We start from the raw sequence: 21156 nt of genomic DNA, 5'->3' as shown, positions 1-21156 counted from the left end.
TGTTTAGCTGCCTTCGAAGAAAAGGGCACTGTACCTTTTCCGAATTGCGAAGGCCACTTCAGGGATGGTGCCATATTGTCCTGGCCTCAGAAGATGCCTTTTGATAAAGCCATAACCACACTTGTTTTGGCAAGAATCAGTAGTCCTTTGTTTCATGTCCTGTCTGTCCATTTTGTCAGCAGTTGATTCAAGGATACTTTGTTGTCCAGTGGCTAACTTTTGCCACAGTGAAAGTTAACTCCATATGCAGTTTCTTCAATGCCCATATTTTCTCTGAAGTAGATTGGTACTGCCAGGAGCCGACATGTCTCATAGTCATAACAAAAAAAAGAAAAATTTTCTAAGTTATTAAAACATTTTAATCCGGCTTTCGCCCGCTGCTGCCGCCGCCGCCGCCGGCCGCGGCTGCTCTCCCAAGATGGCGGCTCCTCCGAACGAGTATTTCAGCGTTGGGAGCCAGGTGTCGTGCCGGACGTGCCAGGAGCAGCGGCTGCAGGGCGAGGTGGTAGCCTTCGACTACCAGTCCAAAATGCTGGCTCTAAAATGTCCCTCTTCCAGTGGAAAGCCCAACCATGCAGACATCTTGCTTATAAATTTACAGTATGTTTCAGAAGTGGAAATAATGATCGAACAGAAACCCCTCCTCCCCTAGCTTCACTCAATGTTAGTAAGCTTGCCAGCAAAGCACGGACGGAGAAGGAGGAGAAGCTGAGCCAGGCCTATGCAATCAGCGCTGGCGTCTCCCTGGAGGGCCAGCAGCTCTTCCAGACCATTCACAAGACCATTAAAGACTGTAAATGGCAAGAAAAAAACATTGTAGTCATGGAAGAAGTTGTTATCACACCCCCATATCAAGTGGAAAATTGTAAAGGCAAAGAGGGGAGCGCACTGAGCCATGTACGAAAAATAGTTGAAAAACATTTTAGAGATGTGGAAAGCCAAAAGATACTGCAGCGTTCACAAGCTCAACAACCACAGAAGGAGGCTGCCCTGTCATCCTGAGTCCACAAACATGGAGGACTCTTCCAGCATCCAGCCACAGAGATGGTGGTGGTGGCTTCCGCGGAGGCAGGCCGGGGGAGGGAAGGGATCCTATATTTCCTGCTGACTCTTATGAAAGAGCCAGTGTTTCAAAAAAACCTAGACTTGAACAAACACCCAACAAAAAAAGAACAAGAGAATAATTTAAAAGTTGAATCATTACTTGACTAACGGACTTCGGCCCACCATGTCCTTTTCACAGCCCCTTCTGGAACAGTCATCTTGTTAGTTTTATTTTTGCAAATTCCTTCCCACTGCCCTTCACCTGTGACTTTCCTGTCCTAGTCTGTTCTGCCATTCTGTTTTTCTAAGTGGATATACTTGCCTTCTGAATGATTGAAAGAAACTTTTACATCTTTTCTTCCAAAATAAAAGTAACAAGCTGACTGTGATTCTGAAGTTGAGACCAGAGCAGAAGACAGAGGTCTCACTTTACATTTTTCATTTTTTTTCTTGACTTTTTTTTTCTTTTTTTTTTTTGCACAGGGCATGGCTTGAATTAGTTTTATTTTTCTTAACTTTAAATATATATATGGAAATATATATTAAAATGTTCTCTAAGTATTTTCTGCTTCTTGCAGGTCTCTTTTTACTAGATCATGGCCACTCTTCCCACCTCATCCCTCTGAAAACAAAAATATGTTGTCCTTTCTCCCACCCGGAGCCCGACGATTAACTTGACTTAGTTCACAGTGAGGCCCTCCTGCAGCCCTGCAGAGCCAGTGTGCAGACGGGATTTGACCTGAGGGTCCCAAGGGCTTTCTGGTCTTTGACTGTGTGTACCTGTCTCACATTTGGTCCCAGCCGCAGGACTCCCTCTGCCTTTGTCTTCATGGTACTAGACAACTCTCACTGTCCACTGGGAGTCGGCCGCCCCTTCCCTGTGCCTCTGCAGGAGGACTGGCTGGCATGGCACATCTCAGCTCTTCTCCACTGGGCTGATTTTCTCTTCTAAGAAACCTGGACTCGATCTCCCTGACCTTCTTAAGTCTGTGTCCAGAGCCCAGGAAAAGCTTGAATAACCTCTAGTTTCTCTCCTCCCATCCTCCTCCTCTTCTGCCCCCCCTACCCCCGAAATCTTACAAGCTAATAACAGTTTGTATGTGCTCAGCCAATGGGCAGAAAACCTGGAAAGAATTTCTGGACTTGAACCCCCCAGTTTGCCTGGTTTGACTAACCTGCTGAGAGCCGAAACTGGTACTTGTTGCCCCTGCACCTCCAGGGCAGTCTCATGGGGCAGAGTGCCACCACCTGAATATCAGGCACTGAGTGGGACGTGGGTGATGCTCATGTGACTGGCTAGAGCTTTGGGGGTAGGGTGGGGCTAATTTTTTTTGGCCATGATCTCTTTTCCCTTTTTTTTTCTTTTAATTAAATAAATGGATCAAAATTAAATAATTCAAGCCCTGCCTTCAAAATGGAAAAAACTTTTTTTTTTTTTAGTATTGTTTAGCAAAAACAATAAACCCAAATTTTTTTAACCATCAAAAAAAAAAAAAAAAAAACATTTTAAATGCCATATTCTGTAGATCTCTGAAGGGTTTGAAGATGACCTGTCTAAAATATATCTGCTCAATTTTTAAAACATATCTAATATGACTACAAGTTCTATTGTAATGTCTAACTACTAACTTTCATTTCTTTATATCCTAATAGTTGGTAATAATAACATTCAAGGATCAGAAAATTGCATTGTTAAATGAACGGTATAAGTACAATTAGAAATATACATATAGCATTTTTTAACAATATCAATTTCAGTATATATATAATTTGTATACAATATAAAACAATCCAATCCAATGTAAAGTATTTAAAGCTAGTAATTGTCTTTTTCTTCTTCTTTCCTTCTCTTTTTTTTTTAAACAAGAACCTTAAATCTAATCTCCTTTGCTTAGCCTTTTTCGTAACCCTTGACAACAACTTGTAACCAACCCCCTAAACAATGAAAATTATCCCAGACCCAAAACCCATTAAAAAGACCAAAAAACCACCTGCCCCACAAGCAAGTGACGGCCCTCTGCACCCCTCCTGCCTCCCTGCACCCCTCCTGCCTCCCTGCACCCTTCCTGCCCCCCTGCAACCTCCTGCACCCCTGTACCCCTCCTGCCCCCCTGCACCCCTCCTGCCCCCCCTCACATATGCATGATGCCGAAACTGCTGTGAGCCGATCTTTATTTGCCTAGACTGTCAAATGTTCTTTGAGAGCATGATTGGAACAAACATGAATTTCATTAATGAGAAACAATGTAGGTTTTGTTTCTTTAAAAGTAGTGCTTTTGTCTCAAGAATACCACCTGGAAATCTATCCTAATGAAAGACCAATAATGTAAAATACCCAAGCAATCCACGAAATGTTCAGAATGGCAGTATCAAAGACTGAGGAAAAAGGGAGCTTGTCTGGAGGATTCCGATGGATGGCTGTGGTGGTAAGGTAGGAAACATGTGGGAAAAGGCAGAAACCATCATCCAGAAGAAAGAGCATTTACTTCATATACAGGTATTAAGTTGATTTTGACATGACAGTTAAAGAAATCTATACAGGTCTAGAAATTGAGAGACTACAGAGACATCTGGATTGTTACTATCAGATGGATTGTAAGGGGAAAGAAATTATGAATGTTTTGTTGTTGATGTTGTAAAGTAGTTTGTTAATAATGGAACTGGAAGTTTTTAGGGAGAAGCACAGCAACCTATCTGCCCTTAGAGGGGCCACTGTGATCACCCAGATGAAGTGACCATCTTAAGAGCATGCAAGATATGACCCTGCTTGCAGGAAATATCCCTAACAGGCGAGTCCATAGAGTTAGACAGACCAGCAGCTTCCAGGAATGAAGCTAGGGAACCTGAGCAGGAAGACAACGCTTACCAATGGGCACAGAGCTTTATTTTTGAAAGTTACAAAGGCTCTCCATCTAGATGGGTGTCATGGTTACACAGTATTGTGAAATCACTAGATGCTACTGAATTGTTCACTTCAGAATGATTGAAATTATGTCACATGATATATATAGCAATAGTTGTATACAAAAGTTTTTAAATTGATTTCTGCTTGGGCCCCACCCCAGTGTGTTGGGCTGTAGCAGGAATCTTAAAGAGTCTTATTAATGAAATCAAACCTGTGGCCAGTTATTGGGGTGAAATGCTGGAAGGTCAGAGAAACAGAACAAGCCACAGCTAACCTCACCTGTCCATCTTCTCAGCTGATCTTGTTTCCTCAGACTGGGAGCCTCTGTGTCCTCATATCCGAATGGCTCTCAGCTGAACTGCTGCTCGAAAGCCTGAAGCTTAACTAGCTAAAAGCTTGATCAGCCAAATGCTTCTAGTTCCTGGTCTTCACGTCTTATATACCCTTCTGCTATCTGCCATCACTCCCTGGGATTAAAGACTCGCTTTCTGGGATTAAAGGCATGAGTCACCATGCCTGGCTGTTTCCAATGTGGCCTTGAACTTACAGAGATCCAGAGGGATTTCTACCTCTGGAATGCTAGGATTAAAGGTGTGAGTGCCACCATTTTCTAGCCTTTGTATCTAGTGGCTATTCTGTCTCTAACCCCCCCCCGATAAATTTATTAGGGTGCACAATATTTTGGGGAACACAATACCACCACATTTCCCCTTTTTTGTCTAAAATTTAAAAAAAGCTTATAGCTAATACAAGAAAAACTATCCAATAGGTATATACAATATATACAGTCAAAAATTACATTAACAATGTCTAGTCCATTAACATTTGACAGATTCAGACAAAAAACTCCATTAATATGTAACAATGTCCAGTTCAGTAACATTTAACAAATTCAGACAAAAAAATTTCATTACTTATCTTATTTAAAACAAGTAATTCCTTTTTAAAAGTATTTTTTCTTTTTATAATAGATTCAGTAATCTACCTTTTGTCATTTTTATATCTTCCCCTTTTTCTTTTTAGTGTAGATTCAGTGATCTACCCATTTATCCTATTATTCTTTATCATTTTTCTCAGAATAGATTCAATAATCTATCTCCTATCTATATTCTTTTCTCTTTTTTCTTTCTTTTTTAAATAAAACCTCTGAATCTAATCTCCATGTTCAGCTTTTTTCCTGACCATTAACAATTAACAACTTGTAACCAACCATCATAAACAATGACAATATCCAAAATTCATTAAACGACCAAAAACCTCCCATCCCACCTCTTGGGAATGTGGGTGTCATTTTCTTAAAATTACTTCCTCTTTTTAGGGTGAAGGCATCTTTAGGGGATTCTGAAAAGAAAATTTTGAGTTAATTGTTAAGTCCTGTATCATTTGTCCAGTCGCTGCATAATGAGAAAATGCAGGGCTTGTTTCAAGTCTTTGTTCAAGTAGTCTGTCAGACTGGATCATCTCAGTTAGCCATCTTGAAATTGTCCTGAACAGTTTGTAGTCCAAAATCGATCTTTCCGTGGTGTTAATCAGCGTAATGGCTTTACCATAGTCTATATGGAATCATCGTTGTGGGGTCCTGTTATCTTTTTGAAGATTTCAAAGTTACTGTTAGGCGTGGTCATGGTTCCCTGCAGACATTTTTTTTTTGGGGGGGGGCCTCTTCTGTGGTTTGGAGCAATCACAGTCTGATAAATGTCTGTCTCTTGGAATCTTGAACGTTCTTCCCTAGAAGAGAAAATCTTCACAGCAATTTCTCCCCACCATTTGTCTTGCCAAACTTTTCCAAACTGACCTTTGCCGATGCTTTCTGGTAACACAATGGTCCTGGTAGTTCTTCTCTGAACAAGCAGCAGTAAACCCTTAGTCCCAGGTAGCAGCATCACTACAGTCACCAATAAGATGAGAAGGAGCTGGCAACTTGGAGCAGCAGCCACTGCCTCCATGGTCCCACCGCTGTTTGTGGCTCGGCCCCGGCCCAAGCTTCTCCTAGGTTGGCCTCAAACTCGGGATCCTCCTGCCTCTGCCTTCTTCAGTAAATCCAACCACGTGCGCCACCACAACCGGCCAAGTGTAGCTCGGGTCTGAGCTGGGGCCCACAAGGCCACAGACAAGCGACTTTTTCAAGAATTCGTACCACAAACGTTGGGCGCCAGCTGTGTTAAGGGCCTTACTGTGTGAAGTTTCCAGGCAAGTACGATGCCCTGTCAAACACAAGTGGGGTGGGTCACCACCATGGCCACCTTCTTTGCCATGCGAAAAAGGAGGCCCTGTAAAAGCAGCATCCTGCCAGGACTCTTCAGCTTGTGTTTGTAGTGTGCCGATCATCAGGCACGAGCTGGTGGATAGAAGATCCGTACCTGACAGATGACATCTTCCCAGTCTGCAGGCTTGCTGAGGACCCTTAGGGAGACACAGTGCTTTAAATGCACTGTGGACCTGGTCTCATCATACCACAAGGGCAGGCGGGAGCTTGGCCTTCATCTGGGTCTGTGGACTCATGGGAAACTTGAAACATGGACCAACACCATTATTTTAGGTGAGACTGCCTCAGTCACAATGCAGAACGGAGACAGGAGATGCCCTTTATATGAGAGCTTGAAACAAACATCTTCAGATGAGTTTCCCCATTTTGGAATCTTTGTCTAGACTTTTTTGGCTGGACATCCTTAATCCAGATATTGCAAATCTGAAGTGTCCCAGAATTACAGCTGTCTTGTTGGATTAGGGATGCTCAACCCGTGTTTTTATGAAAACCACTAAGAACCAGTCGACTTACTCTGTCTGCTGTCCTTGGAAATTCTTTTGAGCCAACCCCTATTTTCCCCACTTACATTCATTGATGTTCAGGAGACGGAGGGGCCTCCATACACTGAGACCAGTTCAAAGGTAGCTCCATTTAACCAACTGCTGGTGAGGTCTTAGAAACACAAAAGGCTCCAAAGTGTTCAAGCCCAGGGCCACGGGGACACAGAATGGTACAAAAGGACAGCCCCAAAGAGAGGATGGGACAGCAAGGGACTCCTCACCTTGGGCTCATTTGTCCTGTGCAGAGGTGAAGTGTGCAAGCAAGAAAAATGCTTGCTTTGGTTAGGGGTCTTAAAGATAATGCGACCCTTCGCTCCATCAGTTGTATTAACTTACAAAGGATTTCTGGTCTGAGATTCTTCTTTAGGACACTGTGACTAATAATTTTAGGACCATCAGCTTGTTAACTCTCTAAAATGTTCTTTTTTTTTTTTTTTTTTTCGGGAATTTGTCCTTGCCAAAATTTAAAAGGGAAGTGTATGCACATTAGGATGAGGTTTTCACCTTTTGTTCTCAGAAATATGGAAAATGAGGGCAGATCAAAAGGTCTGGTAATACCCACTTCTCCTTTGAGAGTTTCCCTCACTCGGGAGGTCTCACGTTTCCTTGGGGTGTGAAATGCCTTATATTTCCCCTGCTTTCTTTTTTCTTTTGGCACAATGACTGCAAGTGCGGGAACGTGAATAAAGCCAGTCCCCACCACACACAGGCCCTCTCCCACCACCTGCCAGCTCTCCTGCTCTGACCTCCCCGGGTGCCCCTGAGGGCTTGGCACGAGGGTCCTCCTGGCCTAGTCTGCGGCTCAGTTCTGTGCTGGGGAAGGGAAGCCCCCAAAGCTCAGAGCCTCCTCTCTAGTCTTCCTCCACCGTAGTCCTCTCAGCCCTGCATCCTCCTCCATCCTCTGCCTCCAGCGGGGTCATACAGCCCAGGCGCACCAGGGCCTTCCCAGTGTGCAGCCCCGAGACCCCCATTTCTATGCACCCTGGAAAGGGTGATTAATTTAAAGTGAGTGGAGTCTGTTTCTTTAAGACAAGCTCATAAATCGTGAAAGATCACCACTTCTTTTCAAAAGCGTCTCCACGGTCTGAGTCTCCCTTCTGGGTCAGTAAAGTCATTGAAGCTTTAACGGCGTGCCATGGCAGATTACACGATACAGCCGTCCCAGCACCGTGAAAATTAAGTTATGCCCCGTGTCAGCAAGGGGCTTTACCCCTTTCTTTTCCCTCCCCTCCCCCACCAGGCTCCTTTCTGCTCCATTCCTTCCCACCCCATGCTCTCCCTCCACTAGCCCTGTGCGCGCGCTCTCTCTCTCCCCCTCCCTCCCTCCCTCCCTCTTCCCCTCTCTCCCTCTCCTCTGTCTTGCTCCCTCTCTTTCCTTCCTGAGTTGCCTCCTCCATGGCCCCTTCTGCCCTTTCACCGTCCTGTCCCGCTGGGAAGCGCACATCCCCGCAGAGGCAGAAGTTGGCCCACAGGCAGCTGTGCTTTGAGCCTCAGCTATTGAGACCCAGTAAATGGAGCTGATGGGTTTCTTTTTCAGAGGAGAGCCAGCAAAATGGTGCCTTTTGTTCTCACCCCCCCCCCCCCACGCACACACACATGCACACATGCACACATCCTGGCTTCCTTCTCCTCTTTCTACCTCCTCTTCTTCTCCCTCCCTCCCAGATCAGACCTGAAGCCCCCAAATCAACTCAACTGCCCAGAGCACAGGCAACATCCCCCTAAGAGTGCAAAGACCCCCCCCACACACACACACACACTTCCTGTGTGTGTTCTCTGCTCAGTCTGCTGTGCTTGGTGGAGACTCTTCACCCCTGCAGAGGTCAGAAGCAGTGGCCAAGTCAGAGTGTCCTTCAGAAGCGGCTGTGCCTCTGGAAGGGAGGGCTTGGAGGGGCAGTCTCCACAAACCACTGCCATCTCACCAGTACCACATCTCTGGGTGTGTCTCCATGCATAACAGGTACTCATACATACACTACCTCTTAATAACCCCGATGGGCCCCCAACACAGAGTAACTCATCAGAGAGAGAAAATCAACCCTTAAACATCATTCAAGTGTAGGCCTCTGTTTTTCTTTTAAAGCTTATTTTTATTATTTTAAATTATATGTATGTATGTGTGAGTGGGTATGCACATGTGAGTGCAAGTACCAGCAGAGGCCAGAGGCATCACCTTCCCTGGAGGTCCCCTGGAGGTGGAGTCACAGTCCTTTGTGAGCCACCTGACATGGGTCCTTGGGGAGAGCAGCATGTGCCTTTGTGCTGAGTCATCTCTCCAGCCCCTCCTGCTCCACCCACCGCCTTTAAGATGTTCTAAATAAAGAACCATTCAAAGGTTCTATAAAGGTCCATCTGCATCTACTTGACATCTCTTCTGTGACTGCTCTTCTCACCTCCGCGCCCCCCCCCCCATCCTGTCCCTCAGCCAGCTCTTTCCTGTAAAACTAGGTCTGGGGGTAAAATATAATCACCACACAGAGTAGATGTGACTTTCTGACATAGTGCCAGACCACAGCAAACAGAAAGGCTTTGCCAAGCCTCACATAACCGGAAGAAGTAGGTAAGAGGAGGAGGTACCCCTACTACAACACAGAAACATTTGCCCACACTTCTCCTTGGTCCCTGGTTGTCCCATGAAGTTACCCACCCTGCTCTTCTGAGCTGCCATGCACACCATGTATGCCTACCATGGAAGAGCCCAGAAGGGGAGTGTGAACGTGAGTGGCAAGGGTCCTACACTCAGAATTTCTACTGTTATCAAATTGCATAACCCACACCTAGCTCCGGTCTGTACCTGTGCCTCTCTCTCTACCGCATTTCTAGTTAGCACCCCAGGAGTTGGGAAATCACATACAGCTGTCTTTTGACACCCACAGAGGATTGGTTCCACGACCTCCTGCGGAAACTCCAGTCTCCTACGTAAAGTAGCAGAATGGGCACACAACCTTCACCCACGCTTTGTACGATTCAGCCTGCAGGATACTTATGTCTATGCAATGTTTTTATATACCTGTTTACATTGTTTAGTAAATGAGAAGAAAGAGACCTGCATGTGGTTAGTTCAGTTTTTAAAGTGTGTTTTCTGTTTTGGTTGATTGAACCCTCAATGTTGAACCTGTGGATGTGAAAGATTAATTCCTTTGTGATGCTTCAAAGCATGCCCTGGATTAGAAACAATGTAAGATATTATTCAAGGGTATGTAGGACCGTTATTATGTGAGACATGCCACTTGGGTTTTAGAATAACAAATGAAGGGACATACCTGAGAGGATGACATTATTCAGTCAGTTAATACTGAAAGCAACTGATTGACAAATCATCTGGTGGTATGCGCCAACTGGAATAATCCACAATGGCCCCCAAGAGACAGAAGGACTCTGGCACTTGGGCTCTATGTTCTTGGGGTGTTAGCTGATGTAGTGCAGGAAGCTGAGGTAATGTTGATTTTAGCCATTGCTCAACCGAGGTCCACATATCACTGCTGGTGCCTGGATGGACACGTCTATAGTAACAGAGGCCAGAGAGAAGCAGGGGAGGTTTGGCTGAGTCAGCTGAGATCCCTGAGCATCTTCATCCTCCAATGACTTCAGGGACCTGCAGTTCATCTGACTGGGATTACTAGGGCTTTCTTCATAGGGACGATGTCAGAGGTCAAGGCTCCCTCCGTGTCTGTGGATGCCATCATGTGTGTTTGGTCTGTTTTTCTCCTCTCCCATGGAGTTACACGTAGCTAGCAAATAGTAAGTTTCTATATTCCCAAAGCAGGCACTTTTCTTATATTACACAGTATAAGCAAACTGAAGCCACCTGTCATCTCCACCACACACACACACACACACACACACACACACACACACACACACACACACACACACTTTGAGGTTGAGATGGCGTTGGATAACATAATCTATAAATGGCACAAACGACTAGTGGCTCCTCCTTACCATGATTCTCAGAAGCACCTTCGCTGCATCTGGGCAGTCAGAAAGCAGGCTCTGCAGAGGCACGTGGGTTTGGAACAAAGATGCTGAAGGAGCCCGGTGCATCTGCCCACCACTCTACCCCCGACTCTTCCTGCTCATGGACTTTGTTCCTGGTGGTAGATAACCCAGCTTTGTGAATAGCAGACAGCTGTGAGAATCACTCTGTGTTCTAGTGTGAACTGAGAACACAGCATACACTGTGTTTTCCTCTACTAACTATAAAAGAAAAGAGAAATCCCGTTTTGCAGAATGAGTGACAGCTATAAGAAATGTATAATCCTTGAAGGTACAGTAAAATTTGAGGAAGAATGTATGCAAAATGTTCATTTTGATGGTAACTGAGATTTAGAGTCTGCCTTTTTAAAGCCAAAATTTTGACACTGTGGCTGAAGAAACTCCTTTCTGTCATTTGTTTCCAACAGAAATGTTCAAGCTGATTCCAAACCATCTCTGCACTGTGTTCTTGGGTATACTTCTGATACCCGCATGGGAAAACACAGTTTGGCTCTGGGAGGATCTTGTTCTCATTTGTATTTGCTGATCCGCATAGAGAAAGACAGCATTTTGTCACTAATGTACACCAACAGTTACAGCAAGCCTGGCGTGGAAAGAGCAGCCTCCGCTCAGGCTTGTTCCAGTGCAAGTGCGGATACAATTTGATTAGAGGAGCAGTGAGATGTGCTGGGCACGTGGGCGGTAGAGCTGCAGAGAGGCTTTGAAAAATCCCAATCCCGTAGCTCCAAGACGGCAAGACCTGGGCCCCATCTGCTATAAACGGATTAAAAATCTTTTCTCTTTTCAAAGGTTTGATCCCAACAAAGGCCTGATGTGATGGACTCAAAGTGGCAGCTTGGACTTGGAAGTGATTTAGAGCAGAAGTTGCTAAGATTTACATGTCTGGGGAGAATTGGCATAGGTGTGAGTACGGGGACCACGTATTTAGTGTGTGGTGTTTTACTGGAAGGCTATTTGCAACAGATGAAAGACGGGAATAAGTTGAGAGGCTAGGACTCAACTGATTGGTGCAGCAGAAGCATGCCTTTGTAACGCTCAGCTTTGGAGGTAAAAGCATGCATGCTTATAAAGAACAGTGTCTCCCACAAAAGCCGTCTTCCATGTTACTTTCCCTTCCTCTTTCATATTCTCCCTCTCAAAGCACTCCCAGACTCTTCCAGATGATGGTATGGTGTCAAGCATGTCAAGTAGACACAGGAGGGAAACTAAATCCTGAGAGAAAGTACATGAGAAAAATGGAGCATGAAGAATACAGCAATAAGGTACAAGCCTCTCAGGTCAAGGTTTATTTTTATTTTACATATATGAGTGTTCTACCTTCATGTATGTATATGTACCACATGTATCAGTGCTCACAGGGGTAAGAAGAGGGCGGTGGGGTCCCCTGGGCCTGGAGTTACAGATGGTGGTTTCTGGCAAACAAACCAGGGTCCTCTGCAAGAGCAGCCAGCTCTCTTAACCTCCATGAGCAAAGCCTTAGGCTTATAGGAAACTTCTCAAATCTCCTAGCTGGTCACTAAGCTACCAGAGAAAAGCTCTGAGTGATGGACATTGCATGTTCTTCAGAATTCCAGTGAGAGGGCAATTACATGAACCTCAGTCACAGTAAGAAAAAGAAAAACAAATTGTATACTGGGGTTGGAGAAATCTTTTATTTCCAGAGTTGCCATAGTATGCTACCTAAAATGTACATATTTCACCAAAAAGTCATAAAATGTGCTGGTTATTTTTTGCCTGTTTGACACAAATTAAGTCACTTGGGAAGAGGGGACCACAACTGAAAAATACTTTCATCAGATTGGCCAGTAGGCAAGCCTGTGGGCGTTTCCTTGATTAATGATTGATGTTGGAGAGACCAGTCCACTGGGTGTGATGCCATCCCAGGGCAGGTGGTCTAGGGGACTATAAGAAAGCAGACTGAGGAAGCCATGGGGAACAAGCCAGTAAGCAGCATTCTCCATGGTTTCTGCTTCCACGGTCCTGCCTTGAGTTCCTACCCTGACTTCCCTCAGTGACGAACTGTATGAAATAAACTCCCCACCCCCCAAGTTACTTTTGGTCATGGTCTTTAACACAGTTATAGAAATCAAACTAAGACAAAAAAATGCAAAGAAACAAGAAAATATCATCTCTTCTCCCTCCAGTTTCCATGCACCCCAGCTACACCAGTCCTAGGCACTTCCCAAAGGTCTTTGTATCCTATTACAGACACTTGTACGTCCCTGTTCAGTGTACTCCACTGGCAATAGTAGGAAGTAGGCCGTGCCATCAACGAATGGATAACAAAAATATGGTGCATATACACAATGGAATTTTATCCAGCTTTAAAAAAGTAAAATTTGAAGGTAATAGATGAAACTGGAAAGACATATTGAGCAAGGTAACCAGGGTCCAGAGAGACAAATGCTGCGTGTCCTCTCATCTGTGGACTCCAGTTTTGACTCTTTAGGTTTTTATGTTTAACTTGGAGACCTCCAGAAGCCAGGGAACTAGACAGGAAATAGTGGGGTAGTTTGTCTTGGGAAAAGGGGGCTAACAGCATACAGATGAAATGAGAGTAGTGAGGGAACTATTGGGGACACAGGGGGAAGGTGAGAAATAGGGGAGACAAGAAGACAGAGTGACAAGAATTAATTAAGTGAAGTGGCTATGAAAAATACACATGGAAACTGATTTTCTGGCTGCCCAATTAAACAATATAAAAGAGAGTTTGAAAGCAGATGCCCTGAAAGCCTAGATAATCCTAGAAAGGCTACATCTTAAGAAGTCATATGTGACTAGAAATTACCCCAGTGCTAAGTTCGGGCCTCTTCTGAAAGAGCTACAGAGACCCCCACAACGATACAGGCTCTTGCCATTTCTCTTAGTTGCCTGACAGAGTAGTTTGTAAGATCCTGTTGCTGAAGATACTGTGAACAACTTGGGTATAAGATATCAAACTGGAATGGATCTGTAAGCTTCCTTCCTGCTGACTAGCTTCCATGGTGCCAAACTGTGCTCTGAAGGCTGGTGGGACAGTAAAGCCATCGACTGTCTTGTTCAGATGTGAACTCTGTGAATTATAATACCAGCCTATTAGGCAAAATGTCTGATCTGGGCAGACAGTAGAGCTTCTGTGGGGCTAACTAACAACTGATTAGATTTGAGGCAAGAGTGAATACATACATAGTCCTGCAAAATGGTCAAAAGCCCCCCACTAGGGAGGTCTTTAGCCCTAGTGGAAATCTTACTACTGCTGCTCACCTATGTTGACATAGCATCAAACTGCCTTCTAAATGGCTATGTTTTTATCTACTACTCTCAATTTTCACTAAAGAGAAGCCTCTTTTTACCTGTGAATGAAGGTGAATGCAGAAACCTTTGATTGTTTAAGATCCTGAGAATAAAGATAATCAAATGCTAAGCCACAAGACATTTATATCACCCCCTTAAGGGGTACATTGCAGTAGAGTGAGTGGAACAAATATAAGAGACAGAAAATGGGGAGTAGGGATGTAAAATGTCACCGTCTAAGCACAACTCAGCCATGACAGTCATGAGCTCATAGCAGCTGTACGCAGGGGCACTGGATGTACAGAAGTCACCACCCACCCAGTGGGCTATGGGTAGGAAGGGCTCATGGGGCCTTGCTATTCACTGCTGAATTATTGGATGCCGACAGACTTGAGAGAGGCATAGTGTTCAGTTGTATACCCCTGATGAGCCCAGCAGGGTCTAATGGACAGTTTCAAACCCACGGTCACACAGTCACCAGGTCTGTACATCAGGTACCTTGACTTACTTAGCCATCTGTTGGCCTACAATTGTCTTCTAAAAGAACCAAATAAAAACTTTCATTTTGGAAAACACAATAACAAAAGTGGAAAATGCACTAAATGGACTTGACAGAAAAATATAAACCAGAATAGAAAGGTGAGAATGTGAAGACAGTTAATTGACATTATCCAGTCTAGTGAACAGACAGAAAAAACAAATGAATGAAAGTGAAGTCTTAGAATTCCTGAACACATTATCACATTGCTGAGACCCAGAAGGAAAGAAAAAAGGAGAGAAGAGACTAACTGTATCTGAAGATATAAAAGCAAAAACTCAAATTGACTGAAAAGCACAGTTTTAAGAAAAAAAATTTATTTTATTTTATGAGACTTTAATTCTAGTGAGAGACTTGACAAAAGAAGCAGCAGTTGAGTTGGAGGAGGGAGTTGATGACAGGATTGTGTATTTCAAAACTTGGTAAACTTCAGTATTTCCCATCTGGCCCTTCCCCAGGACTTCTACCCATTCCCACTGCAGGCAGGCCCCAAGCCTGGCCAGGTGGGCAAGGATTCCATGTTGGTTTATTTGTTTGTTTGTTTGTGAAGTGGACTTGCACCTTGGAAAGCTAGTTTCCTGTGGCGGTTATGATCACATTCCTTACAGGCTGCTTCTCGCCTCCCCAAGTGGCTCATTGAAAACAGATTCCAACAGTCACTTCAGAGAGCTGGGAAAGTAGTGTGGGTGTCACATCCAAGGGAGGAGCCCACAGATCACAGCTGTCCACCAGGCAGCGGGGCCTCTACTCAGTCCAGTTTCACATCCTGCAGTCACACTGAAGTCAAATGTCTAACCATTTCTTCGTCAGCGAGTAGATAACTCAAAAGCCTGGGCCACAGCAACCACTCTGAAAAGATCTTGTGAAATCATTTCTGTTTGCAAATCCCCGGGAACTCCTTATCGTTGGAGAGGCTTAAGTGAGAGCAGAAATCGCTAGATTATGATGATCGGTCTTAATGAAATTCCTCTCCTGCTGAGTCGTTCCCTGCAGACTTTTTTCATATTTCAGCCTGGGAAAGGTCTGATGCTTTCCTGTCCTGCTGGTGCCAAGAGTTAATGGAAAACATTTCAGCACAAATTCAGCCCAGGGGCCAGCCTTCTAGACCATCATTATTCTTTGCAATAATGGAGCAGTAACACAATTTTATTAATAGGCATGTTGTGTCCTCCTAAGCTGGCCATGGTTTAGGGTCCGTGTCCCTGTCCGTCTTCCTAACATGCCCCACTAAAGCTGAAATATGAGACTGGGAACTCAGATGAAAAACAAGCTTTTGCCACTAAATTATACACCCCATCTCTTCCTGTTTGCAGGGGTGTGGTGTGGGACTGGATGCCTGCTGCATCCCCCTCAAGTCCTGTTTCCAAATCTAGCCTTGGGTTTTAAGAAGCACAAGGTATAGGTAGTAAAAGAATGCATGTAAACAACGAGAAAAAAAAATCCTACAATCTTAACTGTGTGGATTTTAATATTCTGCTCACTGGAGGGACTATTATGGTCTCATCTGTCAAAATTAAATTAACCTTAAACTTGAAAATACAGCCCATTTGCCTAGGATCTGCCTCCTCCTGAACTCATTGGCTATTTAAAAGCTTTTAGGAACAAGAGCCCAGATTCTTATTTTCTTTTCTTTTAAAGGGTTTGGAATGTTAATTTTTTGTTGTTGTTGTTGTTAGCACTTTTCCATTCTGTTTGGAAACCTGTGATCAAACCACCAGTCATTGAAACAATCTCCCTGAGGTCCTCACAGAGAATATAAGAGCACCTCCCTGCCCAGGGTGCTGCTGGGTAAAGGGAGCAATTATCATCAACCAGCCTTGAGAGCCCCTGGGTAGGGCTCCTAGACAGATCCTGCATGAAAAGATGTGGAAGTCACTTGGAACAACACTGTTACGTTTTTAGGGTAGTGGCATAGCCTTGAATCTTCACCTGAAAATTATATAATTTATTCTCTCCCTCCTCTAAAGATATTTATGAAAGTATAGTCTTTAGATTCTTTTATTTAAAAAAAAAATCACCATACCCATTTTATACATAGGGCAAACTGAGGCACCCTCGGCAAGGCCGGGGGCTCATCCAACCCTCTTCTTCTCCAGCCTAGAAGATGCTAAGTGTATTGGAAGAATGGATGAGTTTTCTAATTTTCCTTGTCTCTTTCTTTTACTTGGGAATAGAAACTCAATTTGGAGTGATTTTCTCCTTCATTAAACTATAATGGTGTGGTTTGTGGGGTTCTCCAAGAAGATCATTTCAACTTAAGATCCATAATGAGTACTTGAGGTTATTTCCTCAGATGTTAGCTGGAAAGATTGCTACTCTATGGTAGGATTTCAGAACTGTCTGTGGAGCTGTGCTGTTATGGTTTGAAGTGTCTCCCAGTGCTCCTGTTGGAAAGGTGAGTCCTGAGGGACATTCAAGAGGGATGTGGCTCATTTGGTAGAGTGCTTGCCTAGAAACCCCTGGGTTCCATCCTCCGCATAAACCAGGCATGATGATCTGTGCCTGTAATCCAAGCACTCAAGGGGTAGAGGCAGCAGGATAAATTCAATCATTCTCAGCTACTTAGCAAGTTCAAGCCCAACCTGGTATACAAGAAGCCCTGTCTTTAAAAAGATAAGGTAATTAGAACAATAGGACGCTGCCCTCATGAATGGATTAATGTTGTTATCTGGCGTTGGAAAAAAACACAGCTCTCAACTCAAAAGAGATAATTTATTCTTCAGTCAATTTTGAATGGCCATGTGCTATTAGTATGTATTAAGATATTTATTTTAGGAGTAAAGAGCTCTTCAAAGGGTAGTCTCATAGCAGTGTCAGAGTTTTCAACAAAAGAAATAAAATATTAAAGAATAGCCTTTTTCTTCTCTCAATCCAACTTCTTTTCAGGTCTTCTGTATTTGCTTACTGTGCTACTGTGGCAAAGGACTACCGTCTTAGTGACTCACACATCAGGACTGTCCCACAGTTCAAGAGGCTACCTCATACTGAGGGTCTAGAGCAGCCTCGGCACTGTGTCTGGAGGGTCACTGCCCATCTTGGGTACTCCTTGACTTATAGGAGCATCACCTCAGCCTGTCTTGTCTTCACACTTCCTGTCTACAGGAGCCCATTTACACGTTTCTCTTTCTTTAAGAATGGACACCAGCCATTCTTTTGTACTTTCAGCATGAGGTTGAGGATGTAGGCTCTCACTTCCTGCTCCTGCCACCGTGCCTGCTTCTTGATGCCGTACTGTCCTGGCCGTGATGGATTCTTACCCTCTGGAACTACAAACCAACATAAACAACTTTTTCTTCTATAAGTTGATTTTGGTCATGGCATTTTATCACAACAACAGAAAAAAGCAATGTGTTGTTGGCTATTTTGTTTCTTTGGGGGCCCCCTCCCAGCTCCCAAATAAACCACACGGAGGCTTATTATTACTTATAAATGCCCGGCCTTACCTTGTTTCTTGCCAGCTTTCCTTAACTTAAATTATCCCATCTACCTTTTGCTTCTGGGATTTTCCCATCCTCTTCTGTAAATCTTACTCTTCCTCTGTGGCTTGCTGTGTAGCTGGGTGGCTGGCCCCTGGAGTCCTCCTTCTCTGGCTGCCTCTTCCTCCTTCCTTTCAGATTTCTCCTATATATCCTCTCTGCCTGCCAGCCCTGCCCATCCTTTCTCCTGCAGCTATTGGCCGTTCAGTTCTTTATTAGACCGTCAGGTGTTTTAGATAGGAAAAGTAACACAGCTTCACAGAATTAAACAAACATAACATAAACAAAAACAGTACACCTTAAAATAATATTCTACAGCAGTAATGCTCTTCTTAATAAACACTGGGTCAATAAAGCTTGAAGAGGCTGAGGCTTCCATTAAGACCAAGTAGAAATCTTCCTTGGAGAATCACACATAATTTTATTATATTTCTTATTATTTAAAAAAATTTTAAATTTAAATATATTTTGATATGCTGCAGATGATTGATTGACAAATAAAGTGCTGATCGGCTAGCAGCCAGGCAGGAAGTATAGGTGGGACAAGGAGAGAGGAGAATTCTGGGAAGTGGAAGGTTGAGGCAGGGAGATGCTGCCAGCCACCACGAGGAGAAGCATGATGTAAGATACCAGTAAGCCACGAGCCACGTGGCAACTTATAGATTAATAGAAATGGGTTAATTTAAGATATAAGAACAGACAGCAAGAAGCCCGCCACGGCCATACAGTTTATAAGTAATATAAGTCCCTGTGTGTTTACTTGGGGGACGCGAGTGGGAGAGATTTAGGCTGGGACTAAGGAAAACTTCAGCTACACTGATACTATTCTGCCCCTCCCCCAGTTCCTTCTGATCCTCTGCCTTTTCCTACCCATTCAACTTTTTCTTTCTCAAAAAACAAACAAAACCCCAATACAACAACAAAACCAAGAAAACAATAAAACCACACCCTCAAACAAGCAAACAAACAAACAAACTGTAACCAAATAAAAGTACACAAAATCTGTGGAGCCCATTATGTGCCGGTCAATTACTCCTGAACATGAGGCCTGCCCTGGAGTGGCTGATACACTCCGTGTCATTCTATTGGAGAAAACTGATTTTCCCTTTCCCAGCAGGTATTAGTGACAGTTCAGTTGTTAATCTTTATAGGTTTTCATCCATCCATCCATCCATCCATCCATCCATTTATTCATTTTTTCATTAACAAAATAAAATATAAGGTAAAACAAAAACTATCACAACCCAAGTGGGGTGAGACAAGCCAAGAGAAAGAAAAGAGCCCAAGAGAAGGCACCCACTCAAGAATCAGAGGCCCAATTGCTCACACACCCAGGAATCCCATAAAAACACTAACTGGAAGCCACAATAAACATGTGAAGGACCTGGTGCAGACTCATGTAGGCCCTGTGCATGCTGCCTTAGTCTCTCTCTCTCTCTCTCTCTCTCTCTCTCTCTCTCTCTCTCTCTCTCTCTCTTTTGTTTTTTTGGTTTTTCAAGACAGGGTTTCTCTGTGTAGCTTTGGTGCCTGTCCTGGATCTCACTCTGTAGATCAGGCTGGCCTCAAACTCACAGAGATCCTCCTGGCTCTGCCCCCCAAGTGTTGGGATTAAAGGCGTGAGCCACCACCGCCCGGCTGCTGCCTTAGTCTCTATGAGTTTGTATGAGTTTTGCTCATGTTGATTTAGAGTCTTATTTTGGTGTCCTCCTTCCCCTCTGGCTCTTAGTCTTTCTGCCTGCTCTTCTGTGGGGTTCCCTAAGTCTGAGAGGAGGGATTTGATGGAGACATCTCTCTCTCTCTCTCTCTCTCTCTCTCTCTCTCTCTCTCTCTCTGTCTCTGTCTCTGTCTCTCTCTCTCTCTCTCTCTCTCTCTCTCTCTCTCTCTCTCTCTCTCTCTCTCTCTCTGTGTGTGTGTGTGTGTGTGTGTGTGTGTGTGTTTGGTCCCATATGCTACAGAAGAAAGCTTGGAGAAGCCTTCTCACTGACAACATCACAAACTATTTGAAGTCAGATGTCACCCCTGGAATGCATCGAGTTGACAGAATCTATTCAGAAAGATTTGTCTTGGCTCTAAGATGTCTCAATGAACTAGAAATGAAAACAGCGTTGAAAATGATATTCAATAAGGAAAAACAAATGAGAGATAACATGTACAGAGTCATCAAGGAAGATGTCAGCTCCTCGGTGGAGGCTGCCTCTGCTGCCCCTCCCATGGGAAACATTTAGATAAGAGGCTGAAGAATAGTTCTGGGGACCTGATACCTTAGAGTTGGCTCATCCCTGAGACCAGGCAGTATCTTTGTGGGCCTAATTATTTTAATAGCATCTATGTATCAGTTAGCAATTAACTTATAAAAAATGTTTTTTTAGTCCAGTTCTGAAAATACCAGCCTGTCACATGGGCCTCTGTCATGGTGGCAGGAACATCATAAGGAGGAAGTAAGGAGCAGAGATAGACTGACAGGCAGAAAGAGGAGAGAAGAGATCAGAGCCTCATGATTGCCTTTGAGGGTGTGCCAGCAATGACCTAAAGGACCCAGGAAACTCCACTTTCTGCATGTTCTACCACCTCCCAGTAGAATCACCCAGGGGCCAATGGTTTGACCTGTGGGCCACTGGGGGCACTCATGCAAACCACAGCAATCTAAGACTTGGAAGTGCCTCCATGGTGGGGGGCATGAAGTCTTCATGTATGACCTCACGCAGTCCAACTCACGCAATCCATCTTCCACCCTGGGCTACAGTCAGGGTGGAAATCACCCTCACTGTTCTTAGTAATGGTGCCTGTCTGCTCATGCCCAGCTCACTAAGGTTGAGGTATAGCACACAACCTTCCAGCCTTGGTCCTATGGAGTCTGGGTCTTTTTAAGGCTGCACTGCTCTTCTCAAATTTAGTATTCTGTTTTTCATCTCTCATCCTCACAAGGATATTAGATATTATACCCCACTCACTGTCATTTGGTCAACCGTTTCTTTTCCCCAGGCCGCCATATTCTGTGTTGTTCCCATCTCTCTTACTCTCTTCTCTCACTTCTGACTTCCCAACACAACAACGGCCGTCTTGTGCTTCCCACCCAATGCTGCCGATTGGGGCTCCCCTTCTTTGTACCCTTC

At 44.2% G+C, this 21156-nt stretch overlaps 1 protein-coding gene across 1 annotated transcript; it reads left to right on the top strand.

Annotated features, from left to right (window-relative positions):
- The first annotated feature begins 376 nt into the window (after window positions 1–376).
- On the top strand, window positions 377–2471 carry LOC128103305 (protein LSM12-like). Its single transcript, XM_052727567.1, is given in 2 exon segments — window positions 377–617; window positions 620–2471. Coding segments are annotated over 2 exon segments (582 nt in total). The 5' UTR covers window positions 377–418; the 3' UTR covers window positions 1003–2471.
- The last annotated feature ends 18685 nt before the right edge of the window (window positions 2472–21156 follow it).

The sequence above is a fragment of the Peromyscus californicus genome, unplaced genomic scaffold (genome assembly GCF_007827085.1).
Source record: "Peromyscus californicus insignis strain IS unplaced genomic scaffold, ASM782708v3 Scaffold_8__1_contigs__length_139910024, whole genome shotgun sequence".
Lineage (NCBI taxonomy): Eukaryota > Metazoa > Chordata > Mammalia > Rodentia > Cricetidae > Peromyscus > Peromyscus californicus.
This window is presented reverse-complemented; position numbering and strand designations above follow the sequence as displayed.